At 40.6% G+C, this 22,181-nt stretch overlaps 1 protein-coding gene across 1 annotated transcript; it reads right to left on the bottom strand.

The window, feature by feature from the left end:
• Positions 1-2,166: 2,166 nt before the first annotated feature.
• LOC100772228 (olfactory receptor 5V1) lies at positions 2,167-5,992 on the bottom strand (the record flags this gene model as incomplete). Its single annotated transcript, XM_027393515.1, has 2 exons — positions 5,080-5,992; positions 2,167-2,189 (listed from the first exon to the last, which is right to left on the bottom strand). Coding segments are annotated over exons 1-2 (936 nt in total), but the record flags the coding sequence as incomplete, so codon positions are not given.
• Between the last annotated feature and the right edge of the window lie 16,189 nt (positions 5,993-22,181).

Raw genomic sequence — 22,181 nt, 5'->3', positions numbered from 1 at the left:
GGCTCCATGCACAAGGACCTGAAGTTGGCTACGAGATAAGAGGGTGGGGACTCTCCCAGAAGGGGGTGTGTGACAATAATGGGCAGAAACCAGGGAAGGTTTTGTCTTATGTTGAGCTTGTGAATCATTTTCTAAAGAAAGGAGAAGCACAACTATTAAAATCACAACTATTAGGTTACAAGATGTTTGTGATTATAATCCTTGGTTTCCAGAAGAAGGAACTTTAGATGAAGAAATATGGGACAGAGTCCAAAAGAATATTGAAAAGACATGAATAAGGGGAAACAATTCCTGTTCAATTTTGGGTCACTTGGGCACTAATTTGGACTGTTGGGGTCAGTGGTGGGCATGGGAAGATAGGAGGGAGAGGGAACTGGGATTGATATGTAAAATAAGATTGTTTCTAATTTAAATAAAAAGAAAAAATACTTAAGGAGCATAAGGAGGATATTGATCACAAGAAAGATACAGCTAATATCTTGAATAAGTATAAACTGGATAACTAAACATTAAAATTGATAAAAGAGGCAAAAAAGGAGATCCCCTCTCAGGCAAAATCAAAAATTAAACCAGCACTTCCCATGACTATGTCAGTGACAACTTCCTCAGCTCCCCTGCTGGAGCCTCCTTTAAGTAAGTGTCCTCCACTGCCTGAAAGTGATCCAAGCACAGGGTGAGGAACTTATAATTAATCTAACTTTGAATTCTCGCCACTTCCTGGTGAAGATTTAGAAATGCAAATGCTAAGTTTACAACTTATGCGGCGCAGGGCACGCAGGGAAAAGGATTCACTTCCCAGTTCCTCCCCAGTCTCATGAGCTGTGCTCGGTATTTCCAGTGCAATTTCAACATAACCAAAATGTGTATGTGGACTAACCCATCTATTTAAAACTCTAGAAGAAAAGACAGTATTGGAAAGTATAGCATGAAAAATAAAAGACCCAGAGACAGATATTGGGTTCAAGCTTCAAGCTGAAGATCAGAGAAGCAAAGCAGCCAAGCCAGTAGATCTCACCTCTACCAGGCTGAAATGGCAGCCCTGTCTCTAGGAATCCTCAGAGGCAAAAGGCTCTGAATTCCTGTTTCCTCATTTTTCCCCCTTCTCTGCCCAGCCATATCACTCCTGTCTCTACCTCTCTAGTGCTGGGATTAAAGGCGTATGATCTCCAGTTCTGGGACCAAAGGTGTGAGCTCTGTCACTTTTCAATCTTGGGTAGACCAGGGTGGCCTTGAATTCAGAGAGATCCATCTGCCTGTCTGTGGAGTCCCGGGATTAAAGGTGTGCACCACCACTACCTGGCTAGCTAGTATGGCTGCTGGGATTAAAGGTGTGTATCACCACTGCCTGACCTCCATAGCTTGTGCCTGGCTTTGCTTTCTGAATCCTCAGGCAAGCTTTAATAAATCACAAATAATATATCACCACAGGAAAGTCCTCCCATATTATCTGGAGAGGGAAAGGAAGAACTACAGCCATTTGAATCCAGACTGAAAGAGGCCTTTGTGCATCATGTGACTCCTTCACTGCCTTTAAACTTATTTTCAATAATTGAATTGTCTCCTACAGGTATTGTGGCTCAAGAAGACAAACCTTTGGAATGGGTCTATTTACAAGATAAGGGCCATAAAACATTAACTTTTTACCTCATTCATCTTGCTCAATTAGTAAATCAGGAGAGGACTCAATGTCAACAAGTATACGGGTTTGATCCTTGCTGTACTGTATTACTCTTAACTAATATTAGGAGTGTTTTAAAAGTGTTACAGAACTCTATGGATTTTCAAATTTCATTTGTAGATTTTTATGGAAGCATAGAAAATCATTATTCAGCTGGTAAGATACAGGATTTCTTCATATGAACTGCTTTGTGATTACAAAAATTGTCCAACCTTGTAAGACCACTTTGGAAATCAGTATGGTGGTTACTCAGAAAAATGGGAATTAGTCTACCTCAAGATCCAGCAATTCCTCTCTTGGGTATATACCCAAATAATGAACGTTCATACAACAAGGACATATGTTCAACCATGTTCATAGCAGCATTGTTTCTAATAGCCAGAACCTGGAAGCAACCTGGATGCCCCTTAACTGAAGAATGGATAGAGAAAATGTGGTAATTTATACAATGGAGTACTACTCAGCAGAAAAAAGCAATGGAATCTTGAAATTCCCAGGCAAATGGATGGAACTAGAAGAAACCATCCTGAGTGAGATAACCCAGTCACAAAAAGACAAACATGGTATGTACTCACTCATATATGAATTTTAGACATAGAGCAAAGGATTACTAGCCTACAATCCTCTTCACCAAAGAAACTAGGAAACAAGGACTCTAAGGGAAAAATGCATGGACCCCAGGAATGGGAAAGCACAGGATCTCCTGAGCTAATTGAGAGTATGAGGGTAGGGGAGAGGGAGCTGCCAGAATGAGAGGAGGAGAAGAGGAAGGGAGAGGAGGAAATGGAGGAGCAGAAATGTTGAGTTGGGGGAAGAATAGAGGAGAGCAGGATGAGAGATACCATATCAGAGGAAGCCATAATAGGTCAAGGAGAGATCTGGCACTAGGGAGATTTACAGAGGCCTACAAGGATGACACGAACTGACAATCTTGGCAGTGGTGGAGAGGATACCCTAAATGCCCCTCCCCTATAATGAGACTAATGACTACTTTTTATGTCATCCTAGAGCCCTCATCCAGTGGCTGATGGAAGCAGAGGCAGACTCCCACAGATATACACTGATCTGAACTCTGAAACCTAGTTGCAGAGAGGGAGGAATGAAGATCAAAGGGGTAGGTACCAGGCTGGTGAAACCCACAGAATCAGCTGGCCTGAACAAGGGGGAGCACATTGACCCCAGACTGCTGTCTGGGAGGCCAGAACGGGACTGATCCAGACCCCTGAAGATGGATGTCAATGAGGAGGCCTCTGCACTCTTGGGGGCCTCTGGTAGTGGATTAGTATTTTTTCCCTGGTGTAAGAAGGGAATTTGAGAGCCCATCCCACGTCTCAGCCTGGACACATGGGGGAGGACCTAGGCCCAGCCCAGGATGATGTGGCAGACTTTGGGGAGCCCCCTTCGAGGGCCCTACACAGCTTGGGGAGTGGAGGGTGGATGGGGTGGGGGGTAGATGGGAGGTTAGGGGGGAGGGTTGGGGGGAGAGGAGGGAGGAGGAGGAATTGACATGTGAAGCAAGCTTGTTCCTTATTTGAACTAATAAAAATTGTCCAACCTTCTCCCACTCCACAGGCTCAATAAAATAACTAATTGATAGCCCATCTAAGGGTATGGGAGGGACTCATGGTTCAGATATTCGTGAATCTATTAATACTTCCTTTTCCTCAGCTCAATGGGTGGAACTGGCTGTTTGGAGACATTTTATGGTTAATTTGTAAACACTTAAATATTGCTTCAGATTCTGCTTATGTTCTAGGATTATTTCCGCCTTTAGACTCATACTTATGCACATTCTAACTTCCACCCCCCGGTTTTATTGCAGAAAGAAATAAGCAAGCTAATGCATTAACTTGCTTTATTTTTATTTCTCCAGAAGAAAATTGGGAAGAGGTATGCATCTGTCATTGCAGACGGTTCCACTGAAACATGAATTCCTTTCTGGCTCCTCTGGCCCCAGGCCATCAAGGACAATGGCACAGGGGAAGTAGACAGTCGAAGTCATCAGAAAGGTAGCACACCTCTCGCTGAAGGGCCAAAGGAGATATCAATCATATCATTAGAAGTCAGTTTCCCCACCTGGAGCCAAGTTAAGGTCCAGTGCACCGAGGAAGAAATTATTCTATGAAGCACATGGAGCCCTGTGCCACCTGGGAATATTTTTCTAGCAATGCTATCTGTTTTGACCTGTGTATCTTCAGTGGGTGCTTCTGAACTAACATAGTGGCCTTATGTTTCTCATCCTCCTTTGCTTCAGCTTGTAGACTGGATGGATCCAGCTCCTGCTATCGTTACTAATGACTCTGTGTTTGACTGGACCTGGGGACCATAATAGGCTCATTAACTCTCTGGAAAAGGTACTGCATTTAATTTTTCCTTGGAATGTAAGTCATTTCCTATTTTTCATAGTACATCATAACATTTGTATTCCTGTTAAAGACAAATATGGGCTTATTATAAGACACCAGAACTACTGATGATATGGGTCTCTTTTCAAGCTATTCTCTGATCCAGATGATGAGACCAGTAATGCTGGACACAGTTTGGATCTCTGTTCTTGGCAACAGAGTATTAACATAATGCTTTAACTGTTCTAATGTTATTTAGTATGTTTATAATTTGCTTGCTCACAGATAGTCAAATGATAATTTGATTTATTTACAATATCTCAAATCAAAACCACCCTGCACAGCCTACATTTAGAAAATAAAAAAGGTGATGTTGGAATACGGACCAAGAATGGAGTCATGGGTTAAGAATTCTGTGTGCTGTGAGAAAACTCCAGGAAGCAAGACAAGTGTCTTGTGATCTCATTTCCTTCAAAACACGGAATTGTTCTTGAAATGTGTTTTTGTGCTCATCCCAGGTGTAGCAGATAGGAGTGAATTTACTTCAGATTATTCATTACAGCTGGCCATTGTTTTTGTTTATTTGCCTCTGTGGAAAAACACGTTTTTTGCCACATGTAGCTTGTCTTTGTGATCATCCACTTTACTTACATGATTCTTTTTAACCCTCAGAATATAAATTGTCTGATGCTCCAAATAAAGGTATTGCATTAGACTTCAGTCTTCCCCATTTATTGGCCCCATTCTCCCAGGTCCCACCACCTGTAGGGCTGTGACACCCACATAGAATTTTTCTCTAGGTGATTATATGCCCCAATTTGAAGACTACTGGTTGAAGCATGCCCAACACATGGCCCATGGGGCACCAGCATCCTAGGGTAGATAAGAATGAATTCAGCCAAACACAAAACCATAAACTGACTGAAGTGTTCAGAGTTTTCTGTGATTTTCTTTTTGTGGCTCTGGAGCATGAACTTTGTAAATGACAATGATGCATTATAATAGCAGATTGCTGGGTTACCCTCTAAGCATTGCTATTACCAGGGAACGCACAACCTCCAGCTAGTTTTCTCAGAGCACCCTTGACCTCCTTGTTTCTCAGGCTATAGATGATTGGGTTCAACATGGGGGTCACAACACAGAAAAGCACAGACACTAAGATGTCCATGTCTAGGGAGTAGCCTTCCCTGGGTCTGTCATAGTTGAAGTTGGCTGTTCCGTAAAAGACCACCACCACAGTGAGGTGGGAAGCACAGGTGGAGAAGGCCTTTTTCCTGCCCTGAGCAGAGGGAATCCTAAGGATGGCAGAGATGATGAGCACATAGGAGCCTGCAGTGAACAGGCAGGGGCTCAGGCCGATGGTGGCACTGGCCACGTGGAGCACAGACTCATTGACAGAGGTGTCTGAGCAGGAGAGCTTCAGGAGCAGTGGGATGTCACAGAGAAAGTGACTGATCTGATTGGGTCCACACAGGGTGAGTGTGGCTGTCAGTGTTGTGTGAGTCACAGAATTGACCAGGCCACAGAGCCAGGAGCCAGTCACCAAGCAGACACAGACCTTCACACTCATGAGAACTGGATACTGAAGAGGGCGGCAAATGGCCACATAGCGGTCATAGGCCATGGCAGCCAACAAGACACATTCAGTTCCAGCACATGTCACAAAGAAGAAGATCTGGGAGAGGCAGCCCTCATAGGAGATGGTCTTCTTCTCCCTGAAGAAATTGACCAGCATGACCGGAATGGTGGTGGACGTGTAGCAGATGTCCAAGAAGCTCAGGTTGCTGAGGAAATAGTACATTGGAGTGTGGAGGGCGGGGCTGATTCTGGTGGCCAACATTATGAGCGTGTTCCCCAGGAGAGTTGTCAGGTAAATGGCCAGGAAGATCAGGAAGAAGAAGCCCCGTAGGCTGGAGTGGTTGGAAAATCCCAGGAAGATGAATTCTGTGATGTGTGTTTGATTGCTCATTCCAAACAGAGTTGTGGCTACAAAGAGAACAAAGGACTCAGAGTAAGTATGTGCTGAAGACACTGTCAAACACATTTCTGAATTACCCGAGCCATGTTCAGTAACATCAGGTAAAACAGCCATCTGGGCTATGGGGAGAGATTTAGAAGAGAGTGTCCGCTGATTTCCCAGGGGTTTTGCGCAGCTGCTGATTGGTAAGAACAAATAGAGTGGTGCAAAGTCTACAACAAATTGCTAACCTCTTTGTTTCCCTGGGTCTGCAATATCTCCTCCCTAACCCAGAAAGTGGCTGCTAAATTCTTCTTTGCATGTCTCTTAAGTTGCATTGTCCTTTATAACACAAAAGAAATTTCATCTCCATGCTGACTAAACATTCAGATGACTCCCTTCCTTTCGTTATAAATCTTGGGAGGAGAAGGTACAAGCAGAACATTTGGGAATGTTGCTTACTGCTTCTCCAGAATGGAATTTTAAGTCAGCCATTTAAATACGTTGATGTCATTTTTAATAGGAACTTTTTTTTCAGCATTTATAAGAAATTTTAACCAACTAAACTACTAATTTTCTCTGAGGTCTCTTGCTCTTGTCTTTGAGTCATTGTTGGAACCACTGATTTCTGTCAGTCTTAAACGTGAGAGACATTAGGAATTGTGGCTTTCTGATCTCAAAGTGGCTTGAACTCCTACACCGGTTGTTTGTTGACAGTGGGGCAGTACCTGTTCTGTCCCTCAGGCCATTCACTACATTGTGTTATGAATGGTGTTTGTTAATAACTGTTGGAAAAGAAACATGACCTTACTTTCATAATCTGTGCCCTTCAAAATGACAAACATGGTATGTACTCACTCATATATGGACATTAGACACAGAGCAAAGGATTGCCAGTCTACAATCCATACCTCCAGATAATCTGGGAAACAAGGAGGACCCTAAGAGAGACATACATGGTCCCCTGGAGAAGGGGAAAGGGACAAGATCTCCTGAGCAAATTGGGAGCACGGGAAGAGGGGGGAGGGAGCTAGGAGGATGAGAAGGGGAGAAGAGAAGGGGTGAGGAAGACATGAGAGAGCAGGAAGATTGAGTCGGAGGAAGAATAGAGAAGGGCAAGAAAAGAGATACCCTAATAGAGGGAGCCATTGTAGGTTTAAAGAGAATTCTGGCACTAGGGAAATGTCCAGAGATCTACAAGTATGAACCCAACTAAGGATCTAGTGTATCTTTGATAATTTTTTTGCTATTTAATTTGTTGTTGCTTCTCTAATAACCGTCATTTCTTCCCTTTGATTTGTCTAAATTTGTCTCTTGCTCTACAGCTTACTGATTTTAGATACTGTTTTGTTTTCTTTTTCTTTTTTCTTTTTCTTTTTCAGTTCTGAGAATCAAACCCAGAGTCTTGCATATGCTAATCAAGTGCTGTACCACTGGGCTATATCATCAGCCATTAAAAATTTAAAGTCAAGTTCTCACAGTATAAACTTCAATGTGCTATGTACTCCAAGCTGGCTGGAGAGACGGCTCAGGATTAAGAGTACTGACTGTTTTTCCAAAGGTCGTGAGTTCAATTCCCAGCACATACATGGTGGCTCACAACCATCTATAGTGGGATCTGCTGTCCTCTTCTGGCATAAAGGTGGACAAGCAGATGTAGCCCAAGCTTGTTCTGAACTCTCAATCTTCTTGCCTCAGCCATCTGAACTCTGGGATTATTAGTATGGAATTACATTATGTTTGGCTAAGTATAAGCTTTTCTAACATCAATATTAAAGAAATAAATGTAAAACCTGGCTTTTTGATATATTGGATTATTTTGATTCCCCCCCCAAAATATTTAAAAGTTTTCTCTGGACACCTCACCTCTGTCCACACTCTGTCCTTCGGCAGGTACCCAAGCCTCAGGTGAGTCTGGGTGCCGCTCTGTCTCCCCAACCTCCCCCATCAGCACCTGCTCCCTTCTACCTGAATCCCCGCCCTCTGCCCCCGGCAAGAGTGGACCTGCCCAGACTGGAAGGCCCACCCTGAGTCTGGACATACTTCACCTCTGTCCACACTCCGCCCTCTTTCCTGCGGTGGATGCCCGAGCCTCAGGTGAGTCTGGGCGCTGTTCTGCCCCCCCAACCTACCCCATCAACCCCTGATTGCTTCTGCCTGAGCCTACTGGGGCAAGAGTGCACCTGCCCAGACCAGGAAGGCCCACCCTGAGTCCAGACACACCCCACCCTTGTCCACCCACCATCCTTTGCCATCCCGCTGCCACCAGAGGCAGAGCCCTCTGCCAGCCACCAGAGAGAGAGAGAGAGAGAGAGAGAGAGAGAGAGAGAGAGAGAGAGAGAGAGACCCTACCTGCACTCACCGGAAGAAGGGGGATGGGAAGAAGACAGAGTAAGAACACACCCAACAACAGAAAGACCAATATGACACCACCAGAATCTAGGGACTCCACACCAGCAAGATCTGAAAAGCCCAATACAGAGGATGAAGAAGAGATGGACCTCAAAAATTATCTTAGGAAGATGATAGAGTCCTTTAAAGAGAAAACAAGAAAATCCCTTAAAGAAATAGAAGAAAAAACAAGCAAAAAATTACATGAGATGGAGGAAAAGACAAACCAAAAAATTCAAGAAGTAAACAAATCTCTTAAAGAATCTAATGAAAGCCAAGAAAAAACAACCAAACAAGTGAAGGAAGCACTCGAAACAGTTCAAGGCATGAAAGCTGAAATAGAAACAATAAAGAAAACGCAGAATGAGGTGATGCTGGAAATAGAAAGGCTGGATAAATGATCAGGAACTAAAGATGTGAGTATAACCAACAGAATTCAAGAGATGGAAGAGAGAATCTCAGTTGAAGACTCTCTAGAGGATATACAGTCATCGACCAAAAAAAAAAAAAAAAAAAAAAAAAAAAAAACTCAACTCCAACAAATTCCTAACACAGAATATCCAGGAAATATGGGACACCGTGAAAAGGCCAAACCTAAAAATAATAGGTATAGAAGAAGGTGAAGAAATACAGCTCAAAGGTACAGAAAACATATTCAAAAAATCATAGAAGAAAACTTCACCAACCTACAGAAGGATATGCCTATTAAAGTACAAGAAGCTTACAGGACACCAAACAGACTGGACCACAAAAAGAAGTCCCCCCGACACATAATAATCAAAACTCCAAACTTACAGAATAAAGAGAAAATATTAAGAGCAGCAAAGGAAAAAGGCCAAGTAATATATAAAGGCAGACCTATCAGAATCACACCCAACTTCTCAATGGAAACTTTAAACGCCAGAAGGTCCTGGGTAGATATCCTACAAACACCAAGGGAGCATGGATGCCAACCCAGACTACTGCACCCAACAAAACTTTCAATCAACATAGATGGAGAAAACAAGATATTCCATTACCAAACAAGACTTAAACAATACATATCCACAAATCCAGCACTACAGAAAGTTCTAGAAGGAAAACTCCAACCCAACGAAGATAACTACACTCACAAAAACATAGGCAATAGATAATCCAATTTTACCAAACAGGAAAAGAAACAGGAGGGCGAAATCACCACCAACAATAAACCCAAAACAAACAAGAACTAACAATCAATGGACATTAATATCCCTCAATGTCAATGGTCTTAACCTGCCCATAAAAAGATACAGGCTAACAGAATGGATACAAAGTCAGAATCCATCCTTCTACTGTATACAAGAAACACACATCAACTTCAAAGACAGGCCTTACCTCAGAGTAAAGGGTTGAGAAAAGATTTTCCAATCAAATAGGCCCAAGAAACAAGTGGTGTAGCAATCCTAATATCTAACAAATTAGACTTCAAACTAAAATCAATAAAAAGAAATGAAGAAGGGCATTTCATACTCATCACAGGAAAAGTCCATCAAGATGAACTCTCAATTCTCAATCTGTGCCCCAAATACGAAGGCACCCACTTTCATAAAAGAAACATTACTAAAGCTCAAACCACACATAAAACCACACACACTTATAGTAGGAGACTTCAACACTCCCCTTAAACCACTAGACAGGACCACCAGACAGAAACTTAGCAAAGAAACAAAGGATCTGACAAAAGTTATGACCCAACTGGGTTTAACAGATATCTATAGAACATTCCATCCAAACACAAAAGAATATACCTTCTTCTCAGCGCCACATGGCACCTTCTCTAAAACTGACCACATAGTTGGCAACAAAGCAAACCTCCACAGATTCAAAAGAATTGAAATAACCTCCTGTATCTTATCAGATCACCATGCTTTAAAGCTAGAATTCAACAGCAATACAATTTTCAGAAAACCTACAAACTCGTGGAAATTGAATAATACCCAATTACGTCATTCCTGGGTTGAGGAAGAAATAAAAAAGAAATTAAAGACTTCCTAGAATTTAATGAGAATGTAGAAACAACATACCCAAACTTATGGGACACTTTGAAAGCAGTGCTAAAAGGAAAGTTCATAGCACCAAGTGCCCACACGAAGAAACTGGAGAATAGTCACACGAGAGAATTGACAGAACAACTGAAAGCTTCAGAGAAAAAAGAAGCAAACTCATCACAGAGGAGCAGATGCTAGGAAATAATCAAACTGAGGGCTGAAATCAATAAAGTAGAAACTAAGAAAACATTACAAAGAATCAACGAAACGAAGAGTTGTTTCTTTGAGAAGATCAACAAGATAGACAAACCTCTATCCAAACTAACCAAAAGGCAGAGAGAAAGAGAGCATGCTAATTAACAAAATCAGAAACGAAAAGGGGGATATAATAACAGACTCTGAGGAAATCCAGGGAATCATCAGGTCATAATTTGAAAACCTGTACTCCACAAAATTCGAAAATCTAAAGGAAATGGACAGTTTCCTGGATAGAAACCACTTACCAAAATTAAACCAAGAACAGATAAGCAGTTTAAATCGACCTATAATCCCTAATGAACTAGAAGCAGTCATCAAAAGCTTTCCAACCAAAAAAAGCCCAGGGCCAGATGGCTTCACTGCAGAATTCTACCAGAAATTCAAACAAGAGCTATTACCAGTACTCCTCAAATTGTTCCATACAATAGAAGCAGAAGGGACATTGCAAACTCTTTCTACGAGGCTACAATCACTTTGATACCCAAGCCACACAAAGATATAACTAAAAAAGAGAACTACAGACCAATATCTCTCATGAACATCAATGCAAAAATGCTCAACAAAATATTGGCGAATTGAATCCAAGAACACATCAGAAAAATCATCCACCATGATCAAGTAGGCTTCATTCCAGGGTAGCAAGGATGGTTCAACATATGAAAATCCATCAATGTAATCCACCATATAAACAAACTGAAAAAGAAAAACCACATGAACATCTCACTAGATGCTGAAAAAGCCTTTGACAAAATCCAACATCCCTTCATGATAAAGATCTTGGAGAGAACAGGAATAACAGGAACATATCTAAACATGATAAAAGCAATATACACCAAACCAACAGCCAACATCAAACTAAATGAAGAGAAACTCAAAGCGATTTCCTCTAAAGTCAGGAACAAGACAAGGCTGTCCACTCTCTCCATATCTCTTCAATATTGTACTTGAAGTTCTAGCTAGAGCAATAAGACCAGAAAAGGAGATCAAAGGGATAAAATTTGGAAAGGAAGAAGTCAAACTTTCATTATTTGCAGATGACATGATAGTCTACATAAGTGACCTGAAAAACTTTACGAGGGAACTCCTACAGCTGATAAACACTTTCAGCAAAGTAGCAGGATACAAAATTAACTCAAAAAATCAGTAGTCCTACTATATACAGATGATAAATCCAATGAGAAAGAAATCAGAGAAACATCACCCTCACAATATCCACAAGCAACATAAAATATCTTGGGGTAATGCTAACCAAAAAAGTGAAAGACCTGTACAGTAAGAACTTTGAGTCTTTAAAGAAAGAAATTAAAGAAGATACCAGAAAGTGGAAAGATCTCCCATGCTCTTGGATAGGCAGAATCAACATAGTAAAAATGGCAATCTTGCCAAAAGTAATCTACAGAGTCAATGCAATCCCCACCAAAATCCCAACACAGTTCTTCACAGACCTTGAAAGAACAATACTCAACTTTATATGGAAAAACAAAAAACCCAGGATAGCCAAAACAACGCTGTACAATAAAAGATCTTCTGGAGGCATCACCACCCCTGACTTCAAGCTTTATTATAGAGCCATAGTTCTGAAAACTGGTTGGTATTGGCACAAAAATAGACTGATAGACCAATGGAATCAAATTGAAAACCCTGATATTAACCCATACACCTATGATGCTAAATCTATACAATGGAAGAAAGATAGCTTCTTCAACAAATGGTGCTGGCACAACTGGATTCGGACATGCAGAAGATTGCAGATAGATCCATATTTGTCACCATGCACAAAACTCAAGTGCAAATGGATCAAAGAAGACAACATAAATCCAGCCACACTGAATCTTCTAGAAGAGAAAGTGGGAGATACCCTTGAACGAATTAGCAGAGGAGACTGCTTCCTGAACATTACATCAATAGCACAGACATTGAGATCTTGAATGTCTTGAATGTCTCCTGAAACTGAGAAGCTTCCGTAAGGCAAAGGATACAGTCAGTAAGCACATAAACCCCAGACTGCTATCTGGGAGGCCTGTACAGGACTGATCCAGACCAGAAGATGGATGTCAATGAGGAGGCCTCTGCACTCTAGGGGGACCCTGGTAGTGGATTAGTATTTTTCCATGGTGTAAGACAGGATTTTGAGAGCCCATCCCATGTGAAGGGATGCATTCTTGGCCTGGACACTTGGGATAGGGCCTACAACTGGCCCAGGATGATGTGGTGGACTTTGGGGAGTCCCCATTGAGGGCTCTATCCTGCCTGGGGAGTGGAGGGTAAATGGGGTGGGGGTTTGTCGGGGGTGGGGTGGGGGGAGGGGGGGGGAGGGGAGAGGGAAAGGGAGAGGGAGAGGGAGAGGGAGAGGGAGAGGGAGAAGGGATTGATATGTGAAACAAGCTTGTTCCTAATTTGAACTAATAAAAATAAATAAAAAGAAAGAAAAAAGAAAAAAGAAAAAAGTTTTCTCTGAAACGTTCTCTTTGCCTCACAAATTATTATAAAATGTATTGGTTTATTGTTTCAATATTAAGGGATTTCCAGGTATCTATCTTTTGTTGTTACCCCATGAGAGTTGAAGAGCTTCCTTTAACATTTCTTTTGGAATCTGCTAATGGTACACTCTCTCAGTTTTGTTTACATAAGAAAATCCTGTGTCTTACTGTTGAAGGCTATCTTCTGTGTTAATAGGGCTATTGTACAAGTGCTTTAGGGATGGCCATGACATTGTCTTGTTGCTTACATAGTTTTTTTTTTGTGATAAAAAGTTTGTTGTAATTCTTATGAAATAAAGTTATTTTTTCTTCAATTACCTTTAAGACTTCCCTTTCTTTCTTTCTTTCTTTCTTTCTTTCTTTCTTCCTTCCTTCCTTCCTTCTTTCTTTTTCTTTTTTGTGTTTTTTTTCCAATTTGAACACAATATACTTAGGCTTTTCCTTTTTTAGTAATTTTGCTTGGTGGTGTCTGTCATTCATTTTGGAAATATTTCTTCAAATATATCTTTTGCTGTGTTCATCTTTCTCCTCCTTCTGAAATTATAATTCTCTGTGTTTTTTAACAGCTTAATATTACACCGTGTCTCTTGTACATTCTGGTTTAATTTTTTAACCATTTCCTTTGTACTTTGCTTTGGGTAATTTCTGTTGACCTGTCTCCAAGTTTTCAGTGAAAGACCCCAACTCAACCCAGCTTGATACCCACCAGCATATATTTAAAAATCACTTTGGCCACACACAGCTCTGGTACAAAGAACACATGAAGTGGTCGGTCATGATGACTAGTTTCTGGAAATTGTTATTATTACTGGTTTCTATTATCTTCAACAACTGTCTAGTTTCTAAAAATTGTTATGGGTTACTCTGCTCCAGAGCACTCAAGTTTTGAAAATAAGTATGTCACTCTGTTCCCAGAAAAACCACTAGCTGTCCCATGGCCTTGCAGGTGTAAAAACCAAAATAACATTCCAAAACCCTCATGGGCAAAATTGTAAGTTCAGTTCCCAACCAATCAGTAAATGACTCATGTATGTTATAGCCAATCAATATGTTGTCATACTCCTGCCGAATGGCCAAAAAGACATAAAAACTGCTTGCTTTGGAAACTCAGGGCTGTTCTCTTCCCAGGGAACTACTCCAACTCATGGGAATAAAATCCTTTTGCTTTTGCATCGAACTTGTGTCCTGTGAGTGACTCTGTGGGGTGCGTCTCCCGGAGTTGGACTTCACTTTTGGGTCCAACACCAGTACTTTCTTCTACTCTGTCAAACTTGGCAGTACATCTGTTGCTCTTGTTCCTATATTGCTGCTCTCTATTAGATATTTTTAATAGTTTTTAAATCTCTTTTGAAATTACCTATTTCATCTTAGATGCTTCTTAGCGTTTCCATTAAAGGCAGTAGCCTATTAATTATTGAAATTCTTTGTCAGATAGTTTGCAAATCTCTCACAGTTGAGTCTAGTTCTGATATATGTCTTGTAGACTATTTTCCTTACTTTTAAAAATTGCACCGTAACTTTGGAATTAAAGCTAGTCAAATCGTAAAAGACAGATCCTGCGGTTACATTTTTTTTTTTTTTGGCTTAAAGATGCTCTTCCTTTTTGAGACATTTCTTAGGAGATTTAATCTAGACAGTAGGTGGGTTAAATTTGAAGTTTGTTATTCTCGTCATCGCTCTGAATACGTCACGAGCTTCAGTAGTAGTGCACTTGACTCTTAGGGAATAGACGAGCGTATCCACTTACATGCTTCTGCTTGGCTTTGGATATTCTTGTTTCCTGGCTCTCCAGACATAATCTCATTGGTAGACTGTTTCTGAGCAAAAGAGAGGAGAGTCCTGTTCTAGGTGAGCCTCAGCCTTGGACACTTCATACCACCTCCTGGGTACATCGCCTTTCCAAGTGATCCTAACCCTTCTTCAGCTATCGCACTGTGCCTGCTGTGTGTTCCTCGCCTCCCTCAGGGTCAGCTGCTCTGTTCTCTTTCCCACATTGCAGCAGTTCTCACAGTACCTTAATGTGGCACTTTCTGTTCTCTTATTCTAAAAAATTCATGTTTGGAAATATGAATATGAGTTGTTGTTGGTAGGAGTCTTGCCTACAGCTGTCCTTCCCTCCTTAGCCTCTCCAAGAAACCGCACCTTGAAAGACACATCCCCGAATATCTCCCTGACTTCCCCGTGAGCATATGGTAGAATTCATAGAGAAAAATTAAAAAAGTACATACAAGCCATCTCAGATGGCTCTCAAGGACTCCACGTTTTGATGTTAATCTATATTTAGCCTAGCAATTCACCAATTATTCTTATTTGAGTCTTATTAACTTGTGTGACATCTAGTTCTTCTAATTTAGGTAACACATACATGGATTATTTTGGTTGCTGATGTCTCTCAGAATTTCAGCTTAGTTATTTGCTTTGCAATCTCAATTCTCCAATAAGCCCAAGAAAAGATATTGATATGCATTGTCATCAGACTTTTTTGAGGTTGCTGTAATGATTGAAACACCATTATTTTTGGATCTCCAAATCTCCCAGTAGAATCAAAGTCTACACAATAACTTTAGAAAGTAGCTTGGCAATTTCCAGTAAGTTATAAATATAGTTATTCTACAACTTGGCAATTTCAGTCTTAGAATAGTCTCAATAAAATGAATAGCTCACAAAAAATTTGTATGACAATTTACAGTAACCCTAGAAAATGGTATGTCTGTCAATAAAGCAGACAACAAATTGTGGCATATTATATAGTAGAATAATCAATGCAATTTAGAAAAGCACAAAATGCCAAAACATTAATAGCACTGTAAGCCTAAACAGTTTTGGATGTATGAAAGAAGCAAGGCATAAAAGAATACATGTTGTATTTTTTTCCTTAAAATTAAGTTCAAAAGTAGCTAAATATAATATGATAATCAAGTAAGAATAGTGACTATTTCTAGAACTTGGAAATGGTATTATTTGGAAAACAGAATGAAGGTGTTTTCTAGATTGAGGAAAATGTTCTGCATCTTAATTTTGGTGGCTTATATGTGTAAAATTTTATCAATGTATGTGCTTATAATTTTACTAAATAAAAAGTATGACTTGAAATTTCAAAATAAGATAAAGAATAAAATAAACACAGGCAATTTTAATGCAGTTTTCCTCTGAAAATTGGTTGGACTCAGGCTTACTTTTTAAAGATCATTAACACTTTCTTTTCCTTTTTAGGGGCATTATTTATTTATTTTCTACCATATTTCAGTACATAACACATTTTACAAATGATTTCTACTTCTTTCCTGACAATGATCTATTTGGAGGATTAAATGTGATTGGTGGGCAAATGGGACTTGGGTAACATGGTGTGTGTGTGTGTGTGTGTGTGTGTGTGTGTGTGTGTGTGTGTGTGAACACGCATATTATGTGTATTTCATTGATTGAACGAGAGTGTCTGAGAACACTGGTCCATAGCTAAGGGGAGGTAAGCTGGCCTCCTAGGTGTTGTTAAGGTGGAAATCTCAAGGAAAACAATATGGATCTAATAATCTAAGGCCAAGCAAATTCAGAGGATGTCTGTCGGCTTGACTGCTATGAAATGAGGACCCTGAGGTCTCTGGGACATCTGTGAACTTCTATGAGAGCTGCATTGGCTCTAGATTTTGGGTCTTGGAAGCCCCTGCCTCTGTATCCCTCAGACACTGAGAGTCCTGCTAGTTTTGTAGGAGCGGCTAAGCCAATCTAGCTGATTGCCATTAGCATTTCTATTAATTCTTAAGAGCCTTGTAACTTATACTTAAGCAGAACCTCATTGGTGGCCACCCCAGGGTAGGTAGCAGCCAACCAGCCTCTTGAGTATAGAAACAAAATGTGTGGAGCTCTGTCAGGCAAGGTCAATGAGGACAAAACCAGCTAAATATTTCTGCTATAGGGACTCAGAAAGTATTGTTCCTCTTCTATGGGAAGCTTACCATGTCTTCTTGGAAGCTAGGCTTTGGTGTGAGAATAGGCAGGAATGCAGAATGTCAACAGTAGGGGACCATAGACAACTCTTTAGATGAGGGCAGATTGAAAAGTGGGGGACACCTGAAGGGAAACATCTTGAGTTTTAGAAAATCATCAGCTCGGAGAACAGAAAAACAAACAAACAATCCTGCATGCCTAGAAAATGCACGAACATCCATTCATTAAATCTTGCATGAAATTGTGAAACCCAATGACCAGAATCCCTCATTGTTCCAGTGCCTCAGATATAAACTGCTTTATTTAGTCCAAGAGAATCTTCTGAATGCTAAAACAAGAGCAAAATGAAATGGTCCATAACTAAAAGTATAGCATCTGGGAGCTCAGGGAAAAAAAAAACTTGTAAACACTATAGAGTCCACAAGGACATGGGGAAGACACCATCAGTTTGGGATCACTCGTTAAAATGGGTATCACGCGGGACGTAGTGTGTTTAGGAGGACATGGTAGATTAGCTTTGAGTGATGCTGAATTCTAGTCAGCATGGGATATTCACAAAAATTACTTCCAAATAGGCTAGAATTGCAGATGTAGGTTTGAGATTGCTCATCTCAAAGGCAGAGGCTATAGCAGTGGGTACGTCCTGGGGAGAGTGGATGGAACCGCTAAAGAGGAAAGCCAAGATGAGGACTGGGAGCTTAGCATCTATAAGATGTACTGAGCATGTGCAGAGGAAGGACTAAAAACACCAGCTTGTCTTGGTTAGCCGTTTGCATTGCGGTCCCTAAGTAGTCTCCCTAACTAATGAACGCGCCCCTTGTTAGCACTGATTTACAGTCAGCCAACACGGAAACTGCACTGGGACCTGCATGTTCTTATTCTTATGCCACGTGTGTGTTTTCTTTTGCCAGCTGCACAGATGAGCTTCAAGTTATTCTAAAACCAGTGGCAGGTATTTATTTTGTTTATGCTTTGCATATGAACACCACAGACATGATACCCCCGTTATAGGAAGATGTCCAGATGTGTACACTGAAAGAAATGGAAGCCCTTACCACATTTTCTCCCACTGTTTATCACTTAGGGGAAATCGGAACCTAAGCTGTGGGAATCTGAACGGGGAAAGTGTAAATAAACATTCAGCGTTCAAAAATAAATATATTTCTTCCTTTTGTTTGGTTTGTGGTAAGTTCTCACTACGTAGGACTGGCCCAGGACTTAAAGTCCTTCTGGATCAGCTTCTAGAGTTAGAATACCCCGGTTTCTGAAGTTTCACAGCCTATCCACTGTAAAGTTCTTGGAAACTGCTGATTAGTTGCTGTCAATTCCCGAGGAATTCCTTCATGAGGCATTATTTATCTGTATCTCCCTATGCTTGTTTCCATTGATTACATTGTCTAATTTAATTTCTCCTGAGGTGTGGTAGGTGGTGACATCTGATCTTTTTCCTAAGCCCTGATGCTGACTCTGTCAGCGTAGGGCAACTAGGTCGAACAATCATCACCAAAATGTAACAAGTGTTACAGGTAACACTCTGAGACGATGTACATTCAACCCTTGGAATTTACATGCTGCTGCAGTGTTCAGTAACCTCGATGGTAAGCTGTCTGCTGTGTAATAGTGACTTTACTTCCTCAGTCATAGGATGTGTGCATATAATAGAAAAGGGAATTTGAGAGTGAGTTTTCTTTTTTCTTTTCTCCCTCCCTCCCTCCCTCCCTCCCTCCTCCCTCCCTCCCTCCCTCCTCCCTCCTCCTCCCTCCCTCCCTCCCTCCCTCCCTCCCTCCTCTCTCTCTCTCTTTTTAGATTTATTTATTATGTATAGTGCTCTGCCTGCATATACTCCTGCAGGCCAGAAGAGGGCACCAGATCTCATAATGGATGGCTGTGAGCCACCATGTGGTTGCTGGGAATTGAACTCAGGACCTCTGGAAGAACAGCCAGTGCTCTTAACCCTTGTGTCATCTCTCCAGCCTGAAGTGAGTTTTCTTTTCTTCTCTTTTTCTTTAAGATTTTAATATTTTTTGTGTGTGCATTGGTGTTTTTGCCTGCATGTATGTCTGTGTGAGGGTGCCAGATCTCAGATCTCTTGGTACTGGGGTTACAGACAGTTGTGAGCTGCCTTGTGGGTGCTAATAATTGAACCCAGGTCTTCTAGGAGAGCTGCCAGTGCTCTTAAGAGTTGTGTTATCTCTCTAGCCCCGATAGTGAGTTTTCCTAAGGTGTTTCAGTATATGTAAAAGCCTGGCTTTTTAAAAAGCTTTGTATAGCTGGGCATTGGTGGTGCATGCCTTTAATCCCAGAAGAGGCAGGCAGATCTCTGTGAGTTCAAGGCCAGCCTGGTCTCTAGAGCCAGTGCCAGGATAGGCTCCAAAGCTACACACAAAACAACAACAACAACAACAACAAAAAACCAACCCCCCCAAAAGTTTTTGTATAATAGTTTAAAAGAGGTAAATTTTTCTTTAAAAATTAAAATTGAATTTAGTATAACTATCCAATCAAAAACTCAGTGTATTACTTTGAAAAGTTATGTTTTATGTACCTGAATTTAGCCAGGATTTTCCAAATTGAGTGAGAATAGAGAATACAGTAAATAATAATACTGTGCCTAAATGCACATATTGTGATAATCTTTCAAGTGAATTTTATCTATGATATGTATATGCTTTGACTCACTGGGCTTTCACAAGAACCTATGAGATGATGGGTACTATTTCCATTTTGCAAATAAACTGGGGTACAGAGAGAGTTTATTTCATAACAATCATGACTTATAACAATATTTTGCTATGGATAATAGTATATTTGTAAACTGTTTTGTAATCTTCAAAGCCCAAGAATTCTTATCTTTGGTTCTAAGAATTCAATGCACATGATTAATAGTCCAACACAGCTTTCATTAGAAATTCCAAGTCTCAGGGCCTTAAGGAGCTTAAAGTATTTAAATTTCAATAGAAAGTTGCTGCTGAAGTTAAGCATAATTTTCAAACCTAAATATAAACAAACTGTGGAAAATAAATAACCCTAGAGGTCTTAAAAGAGATTTTTTTTTGCAACAAATGAAATTTTCTGTTGACTAACCTTAAGGGGTTCATTTCCCCAAAGGAAACAAAATGGGCATGAACGAAACAAGGAACTGGTGACTGTGAAACCCTTACAGCACATTTGGGAAACATCTATTAATATTTGCTTCCAATAGCACAAAGCAATGATTAAAAAATTTAAATCTAATTCTCATGTAGTCCAGTAAATTGCTGACCTACTTTAAACATGCACGTGTGTGTGCACGCGCGCGCGCGCACGCGCACACACACACACACACACACACACACACACACACACACACACACACACACAAGCCCCACACCACCACCACACATGCTCATCAATTTATCTAATTGAAAACGTAAATGATTTCAAGTGTTTGTAGCAAATTTAACCTATTCTCTGGAATATATGAACTATTTTTTTGAGGGGTGTGGGGGTGCTGAGCCCAGAAATCTGTGTAGTTCCATTAACATGGGTACTGAGGACCAGATGGAACCTTCAGCGAGCATACCGCAATGCTACTGCTCCACCTTAAATATTTGTGTAAATCTCCTGCAGGTCTCATGGGCTCTCAGGTAATACTGATGCAGCTGGTCTGAGGACCACACATTGGTAGGTGAGCCTGAGCTGGTCCCACCTAACAGACAGAGATACACCTACTAATAACCAGTGGGTTAAAAGTCTCAACAAATTCATAATGTTTCTCAGAGATTTATCCTAGCATTTAATTCTTCCAGAACTCCATACCTCATTTGTGCTTCTCCATGTATGGGAGCGGGGGAAGGGAAGATAAATGACTATTTCCTTTGATATGTAAGATCCTTCGAGCTACAACATTCTTCAAGTTATGAATTCTTGTTTCCTTTCAGCTCTTTCCCAAAATCTTTCCCTGATATTGGCAAGTCTCAATTTAAATTTATTCAGTTCTGCTGTAGACTCTAATGCAGCCCTATGCTAGTATTATGAAGAAATCCAGGATCTGGACCTCATCCTTGACCCCATCTAATAGGAAAATAAAATACAGCATGAATCATGAATCTTGATGCTATTTTTGTGTAATTTAAAGTTATTGCCTGTTTATCTTTTGCTAGAGAGCCCCTACTTGACTACCTCTAGGAATAGTGCACGGATTTCCTGCCTGAAGCCCCACATTCCATCTTGAGGTCTAACCTTGGGTCTTTCAATTCTGTATGGAAAAACTAAAAAGGACCTTGTGTGAATGTGCACTCAATGAGTCTCTGATGAATAAAGATCTTTCCAGCACATTTATGGACTAGAGATCTCAAAAGGCTCTTTAAGGGCAGCCTTGAATGACCACGGGAAGATTTGGAGAGAGATTTGAGAATGCTGGGGGACATTTCTGTCCAGCAGTTTGCATGCAAATATCCTATAGACCTGACTTAATGGCTGGTGTGGACATAAATGTGGCACTCTGACCCTTTGGTCTGTGAAGGACTTAGGTCCAGTCCCTTCCAAGAGCAATGGTCCTAGTGGAGACTGTCTGGAGGCATTGGCTCGGTTCCCAATCAAAAGCAGCAATTCCGTTTCTTGCTTTCCTAATTAACAATCATCTCAAGGAGAAATGATTGAGGATGGGAAACTCCAGATAGATGACATTTCTAGCAACAATGATGTGGGGTGAAATCAGTCACTTAAGAGCTTGGGGCTTTACAGCTGCTAATAAGATGCTTGCCACCCATAGGCTAAGCATCACTGCATTTCAACAAAAGATGAAACTCATAGATGAACAAATGAACCCAATGGTATTTTTGTAGTCTTTAGACTTCTTTTGGTCTCATTTTGCGTTTGTGTTTCCTCCATATCTTAATATATATATATATATATGTATATATATATATATATATGTTCTTGTTTTTCGTGGATGTGTGTGTTTGTTTGTTTTATTTTTTAAAGAGAGTGAGAGACAGAGAACATAAGGTTAGTTGAGTACAGAAGTTGGGAGTGAAAGGATCTTGGAGGAATTTGGGGAGGGCAAAACATCATCAAAATATATTACATGAAAAATTTTAATAAAAGAAAATATCTTTTAGTTAGTGAATAAATATA

The sequence above is a fragment of the Cricetulus griseus genome (genome assembly GCF_003668045.3).
Source record: "Cricetulus griseus strain 17A/GY chromosome 1 unlocalized genomic scaffold, alternate assembly CriGri-PICRH-1.0 chr1_0, whole genome shotgun sequence".
NCBI classification, from domain to species: domain Eukaryota; kingdom Metazoa; phylum Chordata; class Mammalia; order Rodentia; family Cricetidae; genus Cricetulus; species Cricetulus griseus.
This window is presented reverse-complemented; position numbering and strand designations above follow the sequence as displayed.